Source organism: Alnus glutinosa, chromosome 10, assembly GCF_958979055.1.
Source record: "Alnus glutinosa chromosome 10, dhAlnGlut1.1, whole genome shotgun sequence".
NCBI lineage: Eukaryota > Viridiplantae > Streptophyta > Magnoliopsida > Fagales > Betulaceae > Alnus > Alnus glutinosa.
Genome location: NC_084895.1, coordinates 9986554 through 10008261, shown reverse-complemented (window position 1 = coordinate 10008261; position 21708 = coordinate 9986554). Strand labels below are relative to the sequence as shown.

The 21708-nt window shown below is 38.0% G+C and overlaps 1 protein-coding gene across 1 annotated transcript; it reads left to right on the top strand.

The window, feature by feature from the left end:
• The first annotated feature begins 15356 nt into the window (after nucleotides 1-15356).
• Nucleotides 15357-15982, top strand: LOC133879013 (uncharacterized). The gene has a single exon (XM_062317564.1). It carries the CDS (start codon nucleotides 15357-15359, stop codon nucleotides 15972-15974), a length of 618 nt encoding a protein of 205 aa, XP_062173548.1. The 3' UTR covers nucleotides 15975-15982.
• The last annotated feature ends 5726 nt before the right edge of the window (nucleotides 15983-21708 follow it).

The window sequence follows — 21708 nt, the reverse complement described above, 5'->3', positions numbered from 1 at the left end:
GAAAAGAAAATTGCTCATGTGAGATATGTAGTAAAACTATTACCAAACTTCTTACTCGAGATTCATTAGCCTTTTGTGATGAAAGGTATATACATTCAATCGGCTCATGCCACCGAGGAATTTCGTTTGAACATTCAAGACGTAGAAAAAAGTCAAAGAGATCAAATAAAAATCATCGGATCAGGTATGTTGTGGCCTAAACTTTTTTTTTCCCTAAGATTTGGCTTGTCACAATTAGAATAATATTTTGGACAACTTCATATTTTCTCTTGTGATAATTACTTAAATGATAAAACCATGACTTGCCTTCATCAGAGAAAACATTAATAACAGTCAACTATCAAAAGTCACCGCTGATAGCACATATTAGCAATGACTTTTGGGTTGCTGCTAGTAATGTCATTGCTAATGATGATATTTCTTGGAATGGGGGGAGACCTTGCAAATTTGATATAGATGCTACATATAAGAGGTGAGACAATGTTTATATAATTATATATGAAGTGTGTTTGGAAGATTGTGTTACGTACCCAAGAATTCTAAAGTAAAGAGAGTTTTTCTCTTAATTAAAAGTCAAGATTTCGTCACATAAACAAAGAGTTAGGAAAGAATGGACAAGGATCCTCTTCATTTCAAGTGAAATAAAGATGAGCTATTTCATGGTCAAAAATTTATTTTATTACATCTAACGGTACACATGATGCTACATCATTTAAAAAATTTCAATGATGTGAAACATATTCACTTTATAGCGTTATTTACACAATTAGATTTATGAATAAGATTTTGACCCTAAAATGAGTCGTCTCCATGTCAAGTGAAATGGAGATGATCCTATTCCGGAAGGAATGACATAGTTTCTTTAAATCATAACTCTATATTTCAAGAAACGGCATGGCTCAAAACGCAAGGATACGAAGGTTGCGGTAAATGGGCACTTGAAAGCCATTTGAAAGCCACGGCATTAATGTACATTAGTAACAGATTTCCACGGGAGGATGAGACCCCCACTCTGCCCCTTACAGTCCACCACGAACATATTATCAAACCCAATTTTTATTTTCAGAAAACAAACTTTATTTTGCAACATTTTGGCTTCCATCAGGAACACCAAAGTAGGCTTCTTCTCCTTCACCAAATGGCAAAGGTCCCAAAGTGTTCGAGGTTCTCAAGTTCCATCTTAGGACACTCATTATGTTGGGCAGGGCTGGACCACACCCTCCGCCTTATCCCTCTGAGAGGGAAATTTGTTGCCAATGCCTTCTTTTCCTTCTTTGATCGAATTCCTTCCCCTGCCACGGCAAGCACGTCACTCTTCCTCTTCCCTTCGATGCCAACATCCTTCCCTATGTCACCTTCAGTAGAGTAGCCACTCCTCACACGGTTCTTCCAAGTCGAACTATGACTAGGGGATCTTCTTTTTGTTACATGAGTGATAGAGCCCGGATTTTTCTTCCCTTGAAGCAGTCCTTACGAAACAAGGGATGTATTGTGGTCCTCTGTTCTTGATAAGGCAATGTGTGGTGGAGATCGATTATTTGGCATAGTGGGAGTGAAATTATTTTCCATGTAGTGTGTAGTTATTCCTCATGCAGTGGGCTTGTGCCATTATTTCCATGAACTGGACAGTTATTCCCCATGTACTACTCTATGTGAGAGAGGTTGCTTTCTTTTTTTGAACAAGTAATCCATTCTTCATAAATTCATACTAATCCAAAATCAGGATTTAGGGACAACTCGTTCCCTACTTACAATACCAGGATGCTATTAGGAATATCTACCAACCAGACATAGTCTAAACTATTGGTGGCTGCCTCCTTTGCAAGGGTTTGAGCAGTTGAACTAGCTTCCCTATGAACATGGACAACACGTGAGGATCTAAAATAACCCAACTCTTGTTTTATGCTCTCCACAAAATGGCCAACTTGGTTCATGTGTGGTGAATTCGAGTTAATCTCTTGAACAATCTGCAACGCTTCCCCTTCAAAAATAACATCAAAGAAACCAGCATCTTTGTTAAAAATTACCGCATAGAGGGCTGCCATTACTTCAACTACCTTTGGATCCACTACAAGTTGTTGATTAATGCATCGGGCTCCTAGAAAACAGCCCTCACTGTCACATGCAACAATCCCAAAACCAATGCAATCATTCTTTTTATTCATTGCAGGATCCCAATTCACCTTGATCACTCATGGAGGTGGAGCCTTCATAGCTTGGCTGTATGTTGGCTTCGTACCCCTCCGTCAAAGTAGTTTGTGGCTCCTTCAACCTTCTTCTAAAGAAATAGCCGCCTCACGAAAGACTTGGTTAGGATGGGTGAACGCACCTTCAAAAACCACCGAACTCCTACGAAACCAGATCTTGTGTGCAAGGAAATCCATGACATCCAAATCTTCCATGTTGTAACGACGTAGAAAGTTGTCAAATACTTGCAGAAAACTGGTCCCCAGCATACAGCTTTTTGGGAAACTTATGGGGCCACATCCCCACACATCTTGCGCATAGAGTATAGATGTCAGATTCTTCATTCCCGCGACAAAGTGGACACAACTTATCTTCCACCACACCTCAGCAGAATAAATTCAGCTTCATTGGTTGACGATTATTGCAAGCTCTCCAAATAAAAAGTTTGACAGGACTCTGAACTTTAAGGTTCCACACTACCTTCCACGCATCATTTCCTTTATCAATTTTTGTGCTCTCACCTAGACTTTGTTCCTGAATTTCCTTCCTCAGGTGGGAAGCACAACGAACCAAAAAAATACCATTGGTAGTGTCGCGCCATATCATTCGGTCTTGTGGTAGGAGGGGGCTCAAAGACATATTAGAAATCACCTTGGCTTCTTCTGCAGAAAAAACCTCAGTGAGCAACTCAGCCTTCCATCCCTTTGTAGTCTCGACAAGGATTCGTTGAGTAGATTGAATATAAAAAGAGATAGGTGTGGGCAGCCACTTGTCCCCCCCACACTCGTATGCTACGACCATCGCCCACTCTCTATACCAACCCCTATTGCAACAAAGCTCGAGAAGAGAAGATACTTCACAAAGCAAAAGAGCGTCGATTCCCTAGAGAAGATTCCATAAAGGAGGAATGAGGATGATACTTTGCTTTGATGATTCTCGCAGTCAGAGATGATAGATTCTGGACTAACCTCTAGCATTGCTTGGCTAGGAGGACCTTGTTGAAAATAATTAGGTCCCTAAAGCCCAGCCCTCCCATTGTTTTTGAGCTTCCCATATTCTCCCAACTCATCCAGTGGATCTTTGAATTATTCGCCACATGCCCCCACCAAAATTTCTACATCATACTATTCAACTTCTTGCACAATTAAACCGGGAGTTGAAATACACTCATGCTATAAGTGGTGATCGCTTGAACAACAACCTTCAATAGGACTTCTTTCCTATTATTCACCTTCCAATTATTCAAACGTTTCCATACCCTATCTTTAATGCTGTGGAAAGACTGGACTTTGGATTTTCCAATCAAAGAAGACAAGCCAAGATAAGTATCATATTGGTGGGCCTCTGTCAAAACTGAAAGTCGAAGTATTTCTTGTCATTTTTCTTGGCTCGTGTTGCGACTGAAGAAGATTGAAGCTTTTCGTAGATTTAGCTTTCGCCCCAATCCAGCTTCATTGATATATGGGATTCTCAATAGTCTTTGCCATTTGACAAAATTTTCCTTACAAAAGAGCATACTATCATCTGCAAAAAAGAGGTGGCTTAACCTTGTGATAATCCCTGTGCGCTCTGCCTAATGAAGTAACGAGAACAGGTATAAAGATAAAGAAAAAGTATGAAGATAACAAGTATAAAGATAATGGGTCACCTTGTGGATCCCTCTCGTAGGCTTGATGTGCCCCACTGGATTCCCATTCACCAACATTGAATATGACACAGAATGAACACAGACCATGGCTAAACGTATCCACCGAGTAGAAAAGCCCAATTGTCCCATAACAGCTTCAAAAAACTTCTACTCTACCCGGTCATTGGCCTTACTCATGTCAAGTTTGATACCCATGAAACCCACCTTGCTCCACATTCTAGTTTGCATGGAATGCATAGTCTCATATACTGCCAATATATATTGTCCGTGATCAACCTCCCCGTTATAAATGCACTTTGTGTAATAGAGATAATTTCAGGCAAAACCACCTTGAGTCTATTAGCCAAAACTTTTGATATCATATTATATAGCACATTGCATATGCTTATAGACCGAAAACCAGTTACACTACTAGGAGAGCTTGTTTTAGGGACAAAGGCACTATTTGTGGCGTTTATTTTTTCATTCAGTTTTCCCGAGTTGAAGAAATGAAAAATGGCATTACACACCTCTGAATTCACTACGGCCCAGTTTTGTTGGTAGAAGCATGCTAATTAAGAACATGTCTAGTCCAGGAGCTTTGAGTGGTGGCATCTGTTGCAAAGCAACACTGTTTTTGTCAATTTTAAATTCTACTAGAAGTCTCTAATTCATTATGGGAGTGACCTTTCGCTCAACTGCCCTTGTAAATTCCTCCACTTCCAGAGCCTCCGATGTGGCTTTAACCGGCCATACTTGTTTGACTAACACCCTGTGATCTTTGTCTTTAGTCCAGCTTGCTTCAAAACAGAACCTCCGACTTTTGCTCTATCAAATGTCATTTTGTTTGAGAAAGACACTACTAAAGGATTATGATCTAAACTACATCGGGCTAAAATAGAGACCTCAACTACACCATACAACATACTCCATTCTTTTTTGGCAACTCCTTTCTCCAGTCTCTCTTTAGTGTCAGCACAACCCGTCCGCCCATTTCACCATGTGAATTTTGGCCAACAATACCCCAAGTCAACTAGTTTGCTATCGCCAAGGGCTCTTTGAAAATCTTCCATGAGGCTACGGGGTGGGTTCATGTTGCTAGACTTTTTCGCATTAAAGACAATCTCATTGAAGTCCCCCACGCAGAGTCAGGAACCGAGTTCATCTTGGAGAGGTGCCTTAACAGTGAGCATGCTTCTGGCCTCTTAGTAGCCTCTGGGTGTCCATAAAAACCAGTAAACTTCCATGCTAATCCGTCTTTACTAAGCTCGATCACGGCATTAATGTACATTAGTAACAGATTTCCATGGGACGATGAGACCCCCACTCTACCCCTTACAGTCCACCGCAAACATATGATCAAATCCAATTTTTATTTTTAGAAAACAAACTTTATTTTGCAACATTTTGGCTTCCATCAGGAACATCAAGTAGGCTTCTTTTCCTTCACCAAATGGCAAAGGTCCCTAAGTGTTTGTGGTTCTCAAGTCCCAGACAATTCCAGCTCAGGACACTCATTATGTTGGGCGGGGCTGAAACACAGCCTCAGGACACTCATCAGTAACCGATTACAAGGAAAAATAAAAAACACAAATACAACAGGGTATGGGCAACCCAAATATTAAACTAAGAACGTAAGTACGTGGGGGCAATGCTTCCGAAGATGCGGGCCCTTTGACTCGAGGCACGGATGCCACAAAGTCGGGGTCACCATTAAAGGTGATTTCACAAGTGTATTGAGTCACAAGGACCCAAACACTAAAACAGGGGTAAACAGGGGGAGAGGGGTACAACAAGTAAGCCCAAAAAAACAGTAATACAAAAACAATTAAACCAACAGTAGCAGTCCAGAGGAAGGCGGGGTGGGAGCCGTCCATGACGGCGCGTGGGGAACACGCGCCGCCAAGGAGAAGCCTCTCATCAGCCGGATTCGCCGGCGTGGCCCAGAACCACCGGACGCGGTCGAGGGGGGAAGTGGGGAGCGCAAACGTGGCATACACGCGCGGAGGAGAGCAAAGAGCTCGCTGGAGCGTGTGTGCCACGCGCGGGGGAGCAGAAGCCGGCTGAGGAAAAAACGACCGTCGGTGGAAACCGGAGACGCCGGGGAACTCGGTGGTGAGGCGCGTGTCTTGTAATTGTTTGCGGAGGAGTGTAGATCTAGATTTGAAAAATTGAAACAAAACCCCTTGCCAAAAATTACAAAAAACTCGGTGGAAGGCGGAGGAAAATAGCTTGAACAGACGTTGTAGAGACACAAAAACAAGTAAAAAGCATGTAAGATAGGTGGGTAGATGGAGCTTATGCCTTAACTCCAAAGGCTTGAAAAACTGGAAAGAAGGTAGAAGGTTGAAGAGATAGATGATTGAAAATGAGAAGTAAGGGTGGTCGAATGTTGGGGTTGAAGAAGAAGAGAGGAAAACGGAGATGGGTGGTGGGGAGGGAAGCACAGTGCTTCCCTCCCATGGCGGCTTGCACAGAAAAAAATCACGGAGAAAAGGATGGAGGAGAGAGAACGGAGTGTTTTTTTTCCCCCTTTTTCTTGCTAACTCCCTTTTCATTTGGAAAGACTCATAACTCCCGTACGTTGGCTTATGGAAAACCGCAATTTGTGATCCCTTCCATCGTTAGTAAATCTCCCCCATTAATGCTATTCCCTAAAGCATGCACGCTTTCCATATTGGACGTCATCTCATTCTTCTTGGAAAAACTAGGGTTGTGGAATGAGACAATTATATATTGAGGGTTTTTTTGGTGAATTTAATGGTGAGAGTCTGACAGTCAGTAATTTTGATGAAAATAAAGTAGTATCATTAATGGTGGCTGTAGGAATAAGAGAGTAACAATATTGGCTGATTCGAGGATGCCAACCTCCATACAGAAAAACAATCAATGCCAAAAGATACCCTTCTAACAACCCTAGAGGCTTTATATATAACCTCTTACACCCATTAAGATAGAAAGCATAAAAGGGACTAACAACCCAACTACCGACCCAATAGAGCAGCCCGTACAACCGGCCCTTATTTACTTAGTCTGGTTAGTCCAGGAACATGCATTGCCCCGTTTACTAACTCCCTCCCTTTCCTCTTCCTTTCCCTCCCCTTACTTTTACCTTTCCCAAAAAACATCAAATTCAAAACATTCTTTTCTTTTTTACTTTTTATATCACATCAATAATTTTTTATTATTACTTAAATAAAAAAAAATCCACTACAATACAAATTTTTTTCTACTTTTTCATATAAATTATTTCTACTTTATATCATATCAATCACTTTCTATTTTCACACAACAAAAAAATTCTCACAAAGGAAAGGGGAGAGGAAAGGGAGGGGATTACTAAACGGGCCTAAAAGGCACAGCTTAGTTTCCTCTAAGTGAGAACCAGCTGGAACGCACCTCCTATTGACCGCACTTCCTATTGACTGCACTTCTCCATCTGCCACGTAATCCTCTTTCTTCAACTCAATCTTCTTCTCGACTTCTTCCAATCTCCAAAAAACCCATCTTTACCCTATCTCCATTTTTGACCTGTGACAGGTTGGGTCCATAGAGTTCGCAGCCGTTGCCAGAACGGGGCTCACCATCGAGGACCTCTTTACTGCTACCTGTGTTGAGATTGGTGTCCCCCTGAGACTAGGCCAAACCGGGTTCTCTTTCTACCTTTGCCCTTCTGTATCGTTCGTCTCCTCCCCTCCCTTTATGTCTGGAGAAATTCACACGTAACCACTGCCCATATGGATTATCTCCTTCGGTGCTTGGGAGCCTCCTGCCCCTGTTCCTTCTGCACCCTAGTTTGCCATGCCTCACTACGCCACATTTGAAGATAACTTAGGTATTTTTTTCATATTTAAATGCTACCCAGATAGACTTGTTCTGGATGTGAATCATACGCCCCCGAGACAAAGGGTTTGATAGAGTCTGCAGAATCCAGACCCACAGAAACTCCCCCCATCCTACCTCGTCGTCGTTTACATCAACTTCCTCCACCAAGCCCACAGATGCTCCAATTTGTTGCCCAATTTCCTCACCGTGAAAGGCAAGTTGTACATTCTGCCCTAGAAAAAGGCCTTCTCAAAAACCATATGAGATGGAGGAGTGAAGCCGTCGAACTCTGCTAGGGAAACTAGTTTCCGTCAAATAAGTACTAGGGACGCCCCTCCATAATGTTGGATTTGTCCCATTCATACTCAAACTCCAGGAGAAACATATTCTCACCTAAGACACGGAATGACACAAATCCCACAGGTTTCCATGCTCGAAGCACAAGAGCCTTAATGAACTCCTTCGGCACACTTTTCCCCTAATAGTTTGCCCACCAAGCACGCTTTTCCCCTTGTCACCAAAGGGTCCAAGTCTGTTACATTGATCGTCATCCCAGACTTATCTTCCTCGAGTAATGATAACTTGCCCCACATTGTTGACAGATCTTCCTCCATGATGCCCACAAACACCCACTTCCCACACTAGACTGAGAAATCTAGAAAAAACGAATGCTACATGATCACAAAACTCCCAGCCCTAAACAGACTAGAGAAAAAAGCTTCACCCCTAGGTTTCAGAGAGAGACGTTGGGAGAAGAATTTAGTTGACAATTAACTAAAACTTGTGAGAGAGGTCGCTTGAGTGGGACTGATGATAAATTATGTTCCCAACAGTTAGAATAATTCTTGCTATGGTCCATTTGGATTTGTTGTTTTTTCTTTTTTCTTTTTTCTTTTTTTTTTAAATGAGATTAAAAAATAGCGATTTTGAAATGTTTGATTTGAAAAGATAACTTTTAAAAACCAAAGTGCTTGGTAAAATGGCAGAAAATCACAATTTAACTATATATCAAAATAGTGTGTTTTTAAAAACATACCCCTTACTATTTGAAAATATTTTTCTGCATTTTTAAACCGTGATATTTTTAAAACACATCATTTTCTTTATTAAGTTTATTTTCGTAATAATTTTCTATTGTGTATGAGTGACCAATTTTATTTTTATTTTGCAGTGCTAGCTCTATTGCGCCAACTAGTTTCGAGTCTCCGTAACTTCTTGGGTATAGTACATACATTAATTCAATTAATATCATACCACGCTTAATTAATAATTTGTGGAGCCTTTATACTCTATTTTTTTTTATTAAAAAAAAAATTATAGTTTCATCTAATAAAGTTGTCATTCTTTCGATCATTGACAAAGGAATCAAGGATTTATACGAAATAAAGTTACTCCACGTGCAGTCCAAAGAACTTCTCGATCGCATGTGCAAAGAAGTATCAAGTTCAAATATAAAGGAAAGGAAGAAAGGTCGAGTTTATGATGCCATCTTCCATTCTATAGAGAAAGGAAATTTTGATTTTATTTTTGGTTTGGTCAAAACAAATATAGAACTTCTACGGAGTCATGAAAGCCACACAAGCATATTTTCATTTGCTGTCCTACATCGTCAAGCAGAAATCTTCAGCCTTATATACGGGCTTGCTATCAAGAAAGCTATGACAACTTTGGTTAATGATAAGGAAAACAATATCATGTTACATATGGCAGGAATGACAAGAGCTTCGATTCTAATTAATCGAATCCCAGGGGCGGCTTTGCAGATGCAAAGAGAACTACAATGGTTTAAGGTCATCTCTCTCATTTTAAACTTTTCTCATATACTTTCACTACTGATTAGTACCCTAAAAGCCAAATGAATTTGATTTTTTAAAATAAAATTTATTTTATTTTCAATATTCATATTGTTTGGGTAATTGTGATTCAAGAGATGAATTGAATTCTTGTTATATTGCTTGTGATTTAGGTAGTGCTTTAAGTGCAATTAATGCACAAAATATCTAAATTACGACGTCCTTGTAACTAGTAAAATTGGGCATTTTATTTGCAATATATATATATATATATATATATGATTACAATAACATATTAACTCTTTATCATATAATAATTTGTCTTGATCATTGAAGTGGAGACTTGTACTTAACATGGTGATGCATTTAGCATGCATTGATTTGGGCTACCATGAAAATGCATTCTACAAAAAGCTATCCTTTGAATGCATTTCTTAGATCTACTAATTGCAAAGACTTTTAATTTCTAGAAAATGAGTTCTACAAAGAGTTGTCACGTGACGAAGGATTTGGGAGATGTGTGGTGGTAAGGTGTGAGCTAAAAACAGTGGTTGAAAGTTGGAGAAGCCTAGATAAAACAGATCTTTTGGTGGGTTTAGTGGGAGGCTCGAGCACGCTTGATGCATGTTTGAGTGGTTGACTCGGGTTTTGCTGAGTGGGTCAAGTGGACTTAACAGTTGTCACCTCCAAATTGATTCGAGACTTTGATGATGGAGAAGGGAGTAGGTAGGTTGATGGAAGTGTTATTTTGGTTCATCAGTAGTCTACAAGCAACAAGGATTTCTAGAGCTTTTGGGTTCATCAAACCCACTATAAAAAGAGTTGGATCTGCCAAAGGAAAGAAGATGAAATTCAAATTTTTCAAAAGACTATGATTTGACCTTTAGGTGAGACTCATAGACATAATTTGTGAGAGTATCTAGAAAGACTAGATAGCCACTCTGTGTGTTCCCCAATCATCAACAAAAGCTTAAATGCTGAAGATGAACGCTTTAGGAGTGAGATCCATTTTGATGGCAAGCTTATTAATGAAGCTCTAAACATTTTGAAGGGTTGCTTAGACAATGTGTCTGGTGAGCGGCTTGAGAGGTTATTTTCCTAACAAATGAAAGGTTGAAGACAAAGGCTAGTTGAATTGGGGCTTATTAGGGATTATATCATTTAAGGAGATATGTGAAGTACCCAAACTGCGCAAAAATCTTTCTGCACGAATGTGAAGAGTGTAGATGGTGAATTGGATTCTTGATGCTTTAGTGCTTACAACACAAACAAACAATTAAAATAAGAAATAATGCAAATAAAGTTCAAGTTCTTGGGTTAATGATACTTAACCTTTTATAGGTTTAAGACTTTGGATAACTGATGGTTTAATTGATATTCATTATATCTTCAAAATTCACTTTTTTTTTTTTTTTTTAATATTATGTATTGAGCTTTAATGTTAATATTTACTCTTCCTACGTATAAGGTTAAATTATTTGTCTTTATACTATTGTCATTGACCAATAGGGTATTAAGTTTATATATTAATAGATTCTTTTTCTTTTCTTTCTTTTTTTCCTTTCAAGACACACTTATCCCTCTCAAACGTTATACCAAAATTACAATGTTCTCTAAAATTTTAAAAAGTTGCAACTGGTACTCGAAATGAGTATTCAATTAGGAAAATAAATAATTATTGCTAGGAATGAATGGGTGTGGAACGGAACAGTTATTCATATTCATTAGTTTGGTGACAAAAGATATGTCATAATAGGAGTTGAATCAAAATTACCAAAAACCCACAGAATTGTTTTATTTTTCCTATAAAAAAAAAAAAAGAAGAAGAAGAACCACCCACAAAAGAACCCGAGGGTGGCCACAACACCCTCAAAGCCATTAGGTGTGGTCGTGGCCAACCCAACGCGAATTGAGGGTGGCCTGACGCGAATCAAATGTGCGTAGGTCACCCGTATATTCACCGAGGATGCTCGCACCACCCCCGGAGTACCTCGGGGGCTATGTGGCCAACCCCGGGTTCTACTGTGACTAGCTGGCCACCCCAATAGGTGGCCAGACAACCACAACAATTCAACGTTTTAATTTTTTTTTTTAAGGGTTAAAGGGTTAAAATAATATAATTTTATTTTTTCGTTGTCTATTTCTTAAAAAATAGCGATTCCTCTCATTTATGAGAGGAATGCGTATTTCTCTTCCTAAGGGGAATAGGTCGCTACCAAATTAAAGAATAGCTATTCTATAGAAAGTCATTCTACGAGTCTATTCTGCAAAACAAAACAGGCCCTAGATTCTTCCATTAAATACGACAGAAAGTAAGTAAAATGTCCATTATTGTAATGCCCCAGATTTTTTAAGACATATTTTTATAATAAAATTATTTGAATAAATAATTATTCGATTTATAAACTATTTTATAAATATTTTCAAATGATTTTTAATGAACCGGTATATTTTTATAAACTGATAAATTATTTTATCACAAATATTTCTGAGTTAATATTATTGACGGATATTAACCGCAAATATTTATTTACCTATTTTTATAAAATTTATACTATATTGTTTTTTATAATAAAATTTTATAATATTTTTATTCAGCATCTTCTTTCTATCCGTTCTTCTTTCTGCACTAAAATGGACTCTGCACTAAGCAGAAAATAATTCGCCACTGCACTGCATAATCTCTGTTTTATTTACTCTCCAATGAATCGACCACTGTTCCACTTCACCAAATTTTCTACACCATTTTTCATTTGTTAAATCCATTATCTTCTCCACTGCACCCGTTTGATCTCCCACCTCCTCCATTTGAGTTCAAACAATTCTCGACCAAACTCCACCACCTTCTCCACTGATCGTTCAAGTGCAGAACTAAGTTCAGTGCTTACCAAACCATTTCCACTGAATTATATTAAGCTCTCCCACTCAATCCTCGCAGCTATAAAATTGGACAATTCCTCTGCAGAAATCGCACAATCCTTCTGTAGTTCTTCTTTCTTCTCCTTATTTTCTGTTCTTCTTCTTCTTCATTTTTTCTTCTGAGGCCGAGACCACTGAGACAGTGGAAGTCATAGAGAAACAGAGAAAGAGACCCGGATTCTCTTCCTTCTCCATATTCCTCTTCTTTCTCTTCTTTTCTAAAAACTTAGAACACCGTGAACCCAAAGCCCCAACTCGGTTCTGCCTTGACTCAACAGCAAAGAAAAACCCAGCAGAAACCAGAACCATCTCGGCAGGCCGTGACCCAGTGAGCAATCCAGCTGACCAGCCGCGACCCAGACGGCCCAGCAACCACGAACCCGCGAATCCAGCAGCGACGCAACCGTAGCCGGTCCTCTACCATAAGCAAACCCAGCACAGCAGAAACGCCGACGGCACCGGAGGTGATTTCCGGTGGACCGATCGAGCATCCGGCGGATCCATGGAGCCCGAGACCCAGCAACCGACCAACCGAAACCCACCAAACCAGAAGAGAACCCAAACCCAGCAGTGTTTTCCGGCGAACCCAGTGACCAGTTCTGGCCGCAACCCAGGGAGCCCGATCCTCCACGATCGGCAGCTGGAGCTGAAATCCGGGGAAACTCCGATGAACACAAATACCAGAAAACCGACCAGTGAAGCCGAACCCAGCAACTCGCTCCTTCACGTGTACGGTGTCACGCCAGTGGACATCAAGAAGACCTGATTTGGGCCTTGTTCCAGTAGGCCAGAAGAACCTACAGATTTATCCAACCCAATCTAATCTGACCTGCAAGCCCAACCCAACAAGTCAAACTAGTCCAGCCCAATCCAATGAGCCCATCAACCTGTGAAGACCCAACCAACCCAGTGGACCCACTGAGCTGATCCGGCCCAGCTGTGACCCATCACAGCAACCCAGAACCAGAGACCCGCGAGCCCAGCCCAACAACAAAACCCGGAACCCAATCTGACTTTAACCCATAACCCGTTAAGCCCAAACCCATGATTTATAACCCGAGCCCATAACCCATAAAGCCCAGACCCGAAACCCAACAGTGACCGAAACCCGGATCCAGCCCGTGACCCAGTCGGCCCATACCCGAGTCCAACCGACCCGGATCCAAACCCATGACCCGGAGCCCGGAACCCGACCCGCCGGTGACCCATCTCCGGTGACTTTTCCGGCAGAACTCCGGCGACTTTCCGGTGACTTTTCCGGCGACTTTCCGAGACCGTACTCATCGTTTTCACGGAATTTTCTAGTGAAAATTCTTAGTTAATAAACTAAGAAAATATACAAAGAGGATTAAAGCTCGATCCCGATATTATGGGAAATCCAAGTAAGGGAACCCTTTGCCCCTCCTCAAATTATTATATTATTTTAATTATATTCCTTTATTTGTAAAATTTCGAATTTATTATTTTGATTTGGTATTTCAAATTATTAAATTATTATATATAAAGGATTTGTTGGTTTTGATATAAAATTTTTTAGTATAAAAATGATATTCTTGAAATCGTGATTTTAAGTAAAAACCCTCCAACACGTTGCCCTATATATACTAGTAAAGAATGAGAAAGTTTTTGTGAGAAGTTATACAAGAAATGAATGAGAAAGTTTTGGGAGAAAACTCTTTGAGTTATATATAAAGGAGAAATATTTTTGAAAAGGGCACGTGTGTGGAGGAGATTATATTTTGAGGCCTAGACCCGCAGAGATTCGAGACCCTTCAAGATTTAGCTCGGTACCGTAGCTCGAGATGGAAGCGCACCCGCTGGTTCGCTTAGTGACAGCGGTATCTGTCTCTATGTCAGTCTAAATGCACTTCAATTAATTAGCTGATGGGGGTGGGGCCTGTGGCCACAGGTAAACCGCGTTACTCACCCAAGGTCAACGCATCGACCGCGCAACCCTACTTACACAGGGCGTAATAGTGTATTGGCATATATTATGACTAATGATTATTTCAAATATATATATATATATATATATATATATATATTATTTTGTGTATAAAAAGGGAGTTTTTGACAAATGTTTTGGAGATTTATAAAAGGGAGTTTTTACACAAATGTTTTGGAGATATTTAAAAGGAGTTTTTGACAATTGTTTGAAGATTTTCAAAAGAATTTAACTCAACTGTTTTATGGTTGAGGATTCCTTACTGAGCATGTTTTTTTGTGCTCACCCCTTATTTTGTTTTTGTTTTCAGGTTATGAACAGAGAGACGTAGGTGGCCGGGATGGGATCTAGGAATGCATTAGGACATTTCATTTATATTACCCAAAATTTTCAGTTATTGTATCTTTTACAATTAAATGACCGTTTCCGCATTTATTTAAAACTCTGATATTTTGAAACCATTATTATTTTATTTATTTAAATCAGCATACTAGTTAAGATATTTGGCAGACCTTACGAATCTTTGCAGTTTAAAGAGAAAAGTGACGAACCTAACCCTTTGCGGTTTGGGGGCGTTACAATTATACTCCTATCATTTCTTTAAAAATACAATTATGTGCTTCAACTAAAAAAATTCACTAGCCATGGATGGAGACCCACGACCTAGCCATGGGTTTTGCTTCATAGCGTTTTTTTAATAAAATGCGGGGGTATTAATTTTTTCGTCAAATTTAATGGAATGATAAACTTTTTGAGTCCATCTATTACTCATCTCTTGTCCATCTCCGTACAAGAGATTGGCGAATCCACCATTAAATGTGTGGACCCACATGTGGGTCTCACAAATTGAATGACAGATTTACAAAAGAGATTGATGTGTAACATCTCTCTAATAAAAAAATCCTAACGGAGGCAACTATGTAAATGGCTTGGTAGTTTGAGGGATCAATTGAAACTCTTCAAAGCTTGGGGGACATTTTAATTTAGGTGTAATTTTGAGGAAGTATAAATTTTTTATTTGTTTTCAAATAACATGGGACTTATAAGAGTTAAATCAATAATGCAGGAGGTGGAAAGTATTGGCGCTCCCAGGTGTAAGGAATTTGTGAACACTAACCATATGACTCCTAGGGAATTGTTTACGAAGAACCACATAGACTTGAAGAAAGAAGGAGAAAAATGGATGAAGGGCACAGCAACTTCTTGTACAGTGGTAGGAGCTCTCATTGTTACTATTATGTTTGCTACAGCCTTTACTGTTCCAGGTGGTAACAAACAAGATACTGGGTTCCCTATATTCTTAGATGAAAGATTGTTCATGCTCTTTATAATATCCGATGCCTTGTCGCTCTTTTCCTCCACAACTTCCGTCGTGATGTTTTTGGGAATCCTAACATCACGCTATGCAGAAGACGATTTCCTTGAATCCTTGCCAAGAAAGATGATCATAGGACTTTCCACTCTTTTCTTTTCCATTGCAGCCATGATGATAGCCTTTTCTACTGCTCTTTTAATTATGCTACAGGGACAATATTCATGGATAATCATTCCTGTCATTTGTTTCGCTAGTGTTCCTGTCGCCTTATTCGTATTGATGCAATTTCCCCTTCTTGTTGACATGTTCAAGTCAACTTACGGACCAAGCATCTTTGATAAGAAAAAGAAGAGGTGGGTATAATGTTATTCATTTTGATATATAATGTAAATGTTTTCCACTAAGAATTGGCATACTAGCCAAAACTAATGATTTTAATTTTCTTGGACGGATGGATTTTTTTTTCTTGGACGGATGATTGATAAATCTTCAGTTGGTTTAATTTGCCTATTTTGTGATTCATCCAGCTGGCTTTAGACCAATTATCATTATATGTTTTTATTATTCATTTTTTTAATTTATATTGTTCCAAATATGATATCTTCGAGCAGCACAAGACCTCATTCAGGTACTACTAATTCATGGTATGTACCCCATGTGGCTTGACTTGGAGGTACACTACTAAAAACTGAGTTTTTAGGGACTGCATTTAGTGATGTGCCAGAGGGTCCGACATGTCACTAAAAGTTAGTGACGTGATGTTTTTTTGACGTCTCGAAACTTGAAGTTGCTAAATTTCCTTTAGTAACATGTCAAACACTGACACATCACTAAATTTAGTGACGTGGCAAATGGCATGTCACTATTTGGTGACGTGTCAATTTGTAACGCGTCACTAAAATTCCCATATTAAAAAAAATAAAGAATTATTATTATTATTACTTTAGTGACATGTCAATTTGTGGCACATCACTAAATTCCCATATTAAAAAATTAATTAAAAAAATATTATTATTACTCTAGTGCAATAGTGCATAGAAAAAAAAAAAAAAAAAAATCCCAAAAAAAACACCCTCATATCCTTATTTTCACCAGCCTAGCCCCTGCACACCCAGCAATGCACTCAAGCAATGCAATGCACTTCCCCTAGAGTCATCCTTTATATCGACAGTTGAGGTCATGATCTCTGCGGACAGTGAATGTTATTTTCTATGAGAATTAGAAGTTAACTGTATGCTTAAAATATTACACAAATATAAGGAAGACAGAAAATATTACTCTTCTAAATAGCCAATCCATTATTTTTCAAAATTTCAGCTATGGTAACGACCGTGGCAATAGCTGCAAATATAACAAAATAAACACATTAACAGATGCACTGCTGCAATGAAGTACTAAGATCGATTTGTCAATTGAAAAAAAAAAAAAAAAAGGATTGATAACATAAACATGAACTCTGTCAACCAACCTTCACAAAATTGCAGGTTTTGTCCACTCCAGAAATGAGGTTTAGTTCCTTTGGAGCAACAGAAGCATGATTGTCAGGAAATGGCATGTTCATGATGTCAGCCTGCATCATCAAGAACCAATATTAATATCCTTTTGTAGTATCATAAAAGGTTTGTTTCCAATTAGTCTCATTACCAATTAATAGAAATTGTAGTATGCCATACGTACGGCTAAGGTAGAAAAGAAAACCCAACTACCCATACGGCCAATAACTCATTTCCACCATAGAGACAAGGTAGAAAAGAAAACCCATCTACCCAAAAAATTTACAACATAAAAACTTGTTCCACAACACCATAATCGGTCATCTTAAAAGATAACACCTAGAAAATCGTACCTATTTTCGAAATTAAACAAAACAACCCACCAATTCTTACTATAATCGGTCAAATAAGAGTGCCCATCAAGATTTCAAAATATATACCCATTCAGGTATAACAAAATCAACATACCAAATTAACCAAATTAACCAATTTCCATAAAAATTAAAAAATAAAAAAATAAAAGAAAGCTTCAACTGGATGAGTATCTCATAATTATCAAGAGAAGCTCAAGATTAACTCCCCTTGCTTGATTTCCTTTGATGACCGAAAAAACCCCCTTTGGATTTGCTCTTCCATCTTCTTCAGTCTTCTTCTTTGCTTCTCTTCTTGGTTGGATGATGCCAATCAAAGGAGCGTAGGGCATTTGGGAAGTAGGTTGAGATAGCTCCATGGTACCCTATCCAGAAACATTAAACCAGCTGTAACCAAACACAAAGAGGAAGACATTAGATCAATACCCACCAAAAATCACTAAAACACCATAACTCAACTTCAAACCCATTGAAAAGCATCGGTTCAAGCTCCAATACTCTCTCACTTGGCCAACACAGAAAATCAAAGGAGAGATCTAAACAAATCCAAGTCCAGCGAAAGAGAAATTTGACCGAAACAAGGCCGGAACCTACTGCCCTAGCTGCTGCCTCCACGCCACGATGGTGACCCAGCCACCACATCTCCAAAAATCGCACCACCCACGGCCAAAAACCCACCTTCCACACACGGGTTCTCTCTCTCTCTCTTGGTTCATCAAGTGTGTGTGTGTGTGTGTGAAGAAGAAAGGAGAAGGGAGAAATGGAGAGGAGGTCGTGCGAGAGAATTAGAGAGAAGAGAGGAAGAAAGAAAAGGCGAAGAGAGAAAAGGGAAGAAGGAGTCGGCTAGGGCAAGTGAAGCTGATAGAAAGAAAAGGGAAAAATAGAATTTAGCCTTCCAAACTATCATTATTTTTTCGAATGGTCCTACAATTTATTAAAGCTAGTACTCTAACCTCTCAAACTACCAAAACTTTTAAAAAAATATCAGTTTTGGCGAAATATTCCCATAATACTCCTGTCATTTGTTATTTTTCAATTAAAAAATAATCAAATTCAAAAAATAAATAAACTAAAATTTTATTACTTATTATTTTTCTATTTTTTTTTTCTTTAAAAAAAAGATGAGTGTTTGGGGTGGCGTTTTTTTTCCAACCGTAACCCTATCTTCTCGACACCGCTCCGGTCACTGTTCATTTCTCTGTCAGAAACCGATCGAGGTCTTCCAAAACGATGATAGACTTGTTCGTCGTTTATAACAAAAGAAAATTCAAATTGGAATCATTCATAACCTTCGAAAGATTAATATCATAGACATCAAAGGATAAAAAATTAGCCATATTCGCGTTCGGAGAGGCAGGGATGAGTTCGCCGAGCTGCAAGCGTGCATCGTGCCCAACGACGATGCTGGAAAGACGTAGCACGTCCTCCAGTCAATCGCAATATTTTTTAAAAAATAAAAATAAAATTTTAGTTTTTTTTTTTTAGTTTTTAATTTAAAAAAAATAATATTTTTTTTTTGAATTTTTTCAAATTTTTCTATTTTTTTTAATTGAAAAATGACACGTGACAAGGGTATTATGGGAATATTTTGCCAAAATGAGCATTTTTCAAAGGTTTTAGTAGTTTGGGGGGGCTATCCGAAGAAATGGTGGTAGTTTGGGGGACTAAATTGCTTTTTCCCTTACAAAAATTTAGGTTGATTCCTTTTAGTGGTGGAGCTAGCAGTTCTTTGTTTTTGTTTTTTTGTTTTTTTTTTTTTTTTTGAGGTAGGGGGGCATTGACAATTTTTTTTGTTCTCTTTATATACTATATTTTTACTATATAAAAAAAATATGAAAAACATAATTCAAAAGGAGATGAAGTATTTTATAAAACACATCAATATATCTTTAAGGCACGCTTTGTACAAGTCCGAGGTTTATCTAATAAGGGTTGATACACGAAGTGCCCTGCCTTGGAGGGATTCCTTTTCTCATATATATATACATATATAAACAAACAAATCAAAGGGTAGCCGAAGCCACTTTTGTCCAAATCTGGTGGGAGGTACCTAAACCACTCAAAAAGATTAACAAGACATAGTTCATTCATTGTGACTTTCATCTCTCCCTTTCGTAAATAATCCCATTAAAATACAACCAACAAACTCTGGGTTTTTCTATGAATTTTCAAATAAGAAAAGAAAAGAAAAAAGCTATAGTGTATCCTAAGCTCATACTTCTTTAACTGCTTAAGCCCATATGAATTAATTCCTAAGCCCATAACTTTTTAATGGTTTAAATCTATAAAAAAAATTAATTTATAAGCCCAATCATCTCTAAGTAATGAGCTTTATATGAATCAAATTTCTTTAGCCCATGTTTTATTAAACAAAACAATCCAAATAAATTAATATATAACCGAGGCACATAGGATGTAGTTAATTTACATTAGCTCAAAGAGTGACACCTAAAGGGAAAAATACAATTAGCTTTAAATAGGTCTGTGACAATATCACACGACCCTATTTAATCACAATTGATTTCACTAAACAAATGTGACTATACTTTAATATGTATTTTCAAATTAATGAATAAATCCCCGCGACGTACTTATTTATTACATATTACCTCTCCATTGAATCATTCTGTATTCGAACCAAAGTCAATACATCGTTACTTAGTTTACTACCTTTTTTCCTCGATACTCCTGATTTAATTACATGATATATCTTTTTTGTATTATGTGAGATTTTCATCTTACCTTACACAAAACAAAGCTTCGGTAAATACTATCGAAACACTCAGGCCCAAGCTTTAGGATAATAATTCTCAATAAATCTACGTCAATAGGAAGATTTCTTATCGCTTTGTTCCATGACAAAGGAGTTGAATTCCTTCTTGAAGAAAGTCTTCCAACAATGCTACATGGAGCCACCCAACACACGAAAGTATTGACCAGCAATTTGATCTCATTCTTGTACATTAAAGTAACCTACACTTTACATCTGATTTCACAATCTTATCAGGATTCAGGGTAATTGATGAGCATTGAATATTGCATATTCATGACCCTTAGCTCGCATATATTAGTCATTGCAATCAAAACACTTGACAGATCTTATCAATGTCTATGTTAGCACCAATAAAATGATAACATGTGTCACTCTTAGTAAAAAAAAAAAAAAGAGAAAAATGCAAAATTAGTTCATGTGGTTTACCTAATTTACAATTAACTATTTTGTGGTATCAAAATAAACTCAAAGGTCTCTATGGTACGTAAAAAATACAAATCACTCACTCAAGTCAAATTCTATTAAAAAAATTGACAGATTTCGTTACGTGCCACGTCAGCGCCAATAAGATGGCGACATGTGTTACTCTTAATAAATTAATACAAATATATTAAACTAACAATATTATTTTATTTCTTTTAAAAAAATTGAAAATAGAAAAAAGGTAAGGGATGGCTGCCCCAACCCATGGGGTTGGCCGCGCGCCACCCTAGAGGTGGTCTGGGGTTGTTTGCGGCCACCCCTAGCCTAATTTAGAGGCCACCCCCACCTTTGTGGATGGCTCGCGCTATTTTTTTTTTAATTAAAAAATTTTAATTTTTAAAGTTTTTAATTTCTTTAACATTTTAGATTTTTTTTTAAAAAAAAAAGTAAAATAGTTTTTTTTATTTTAGTTTTTGAGAGAATAAGGCTATTATTGAAAAAAGTGGCATTTTTGGCACACCTTGTTAGTTTGATGAGTTACTTTAGCACAATTGAAAGTTCATGAGACTATTTTAAAATTAGCTGGTTGTTGATGGGACTTTTTTATATTTAATCCCTTTTTTAATCATCTAAATCTTTACGAATATTTTTTGTTCACAATTTTCTCAAGATTTAGAGTAACTGTTATAAGTCGTTGTGCACGTACATCATTCTTAATCACAATTAAAATAATGATGACTTAGGTAGTCCATTCAGTGCATGGCACTACCTTGCACTTACGCTAACATATCAACCCGAAGCCCTTCCTGCTTCTCCTTATTAAAATATATCGTTAAGGTTGACATGTTATAGTCTATATAGATTTTCCAATTCTATTTATCACTACGAAAAATCACTTATAAATTCTAAGGACCTATGACTATGATCTTCTGTGTGATAGTCTCAATATTACTTATACATTAGTTAAATACAATGTAATTTATGAATATTACACATATACCATATGAAAATATTCAAACATGAATAATGATTCAATG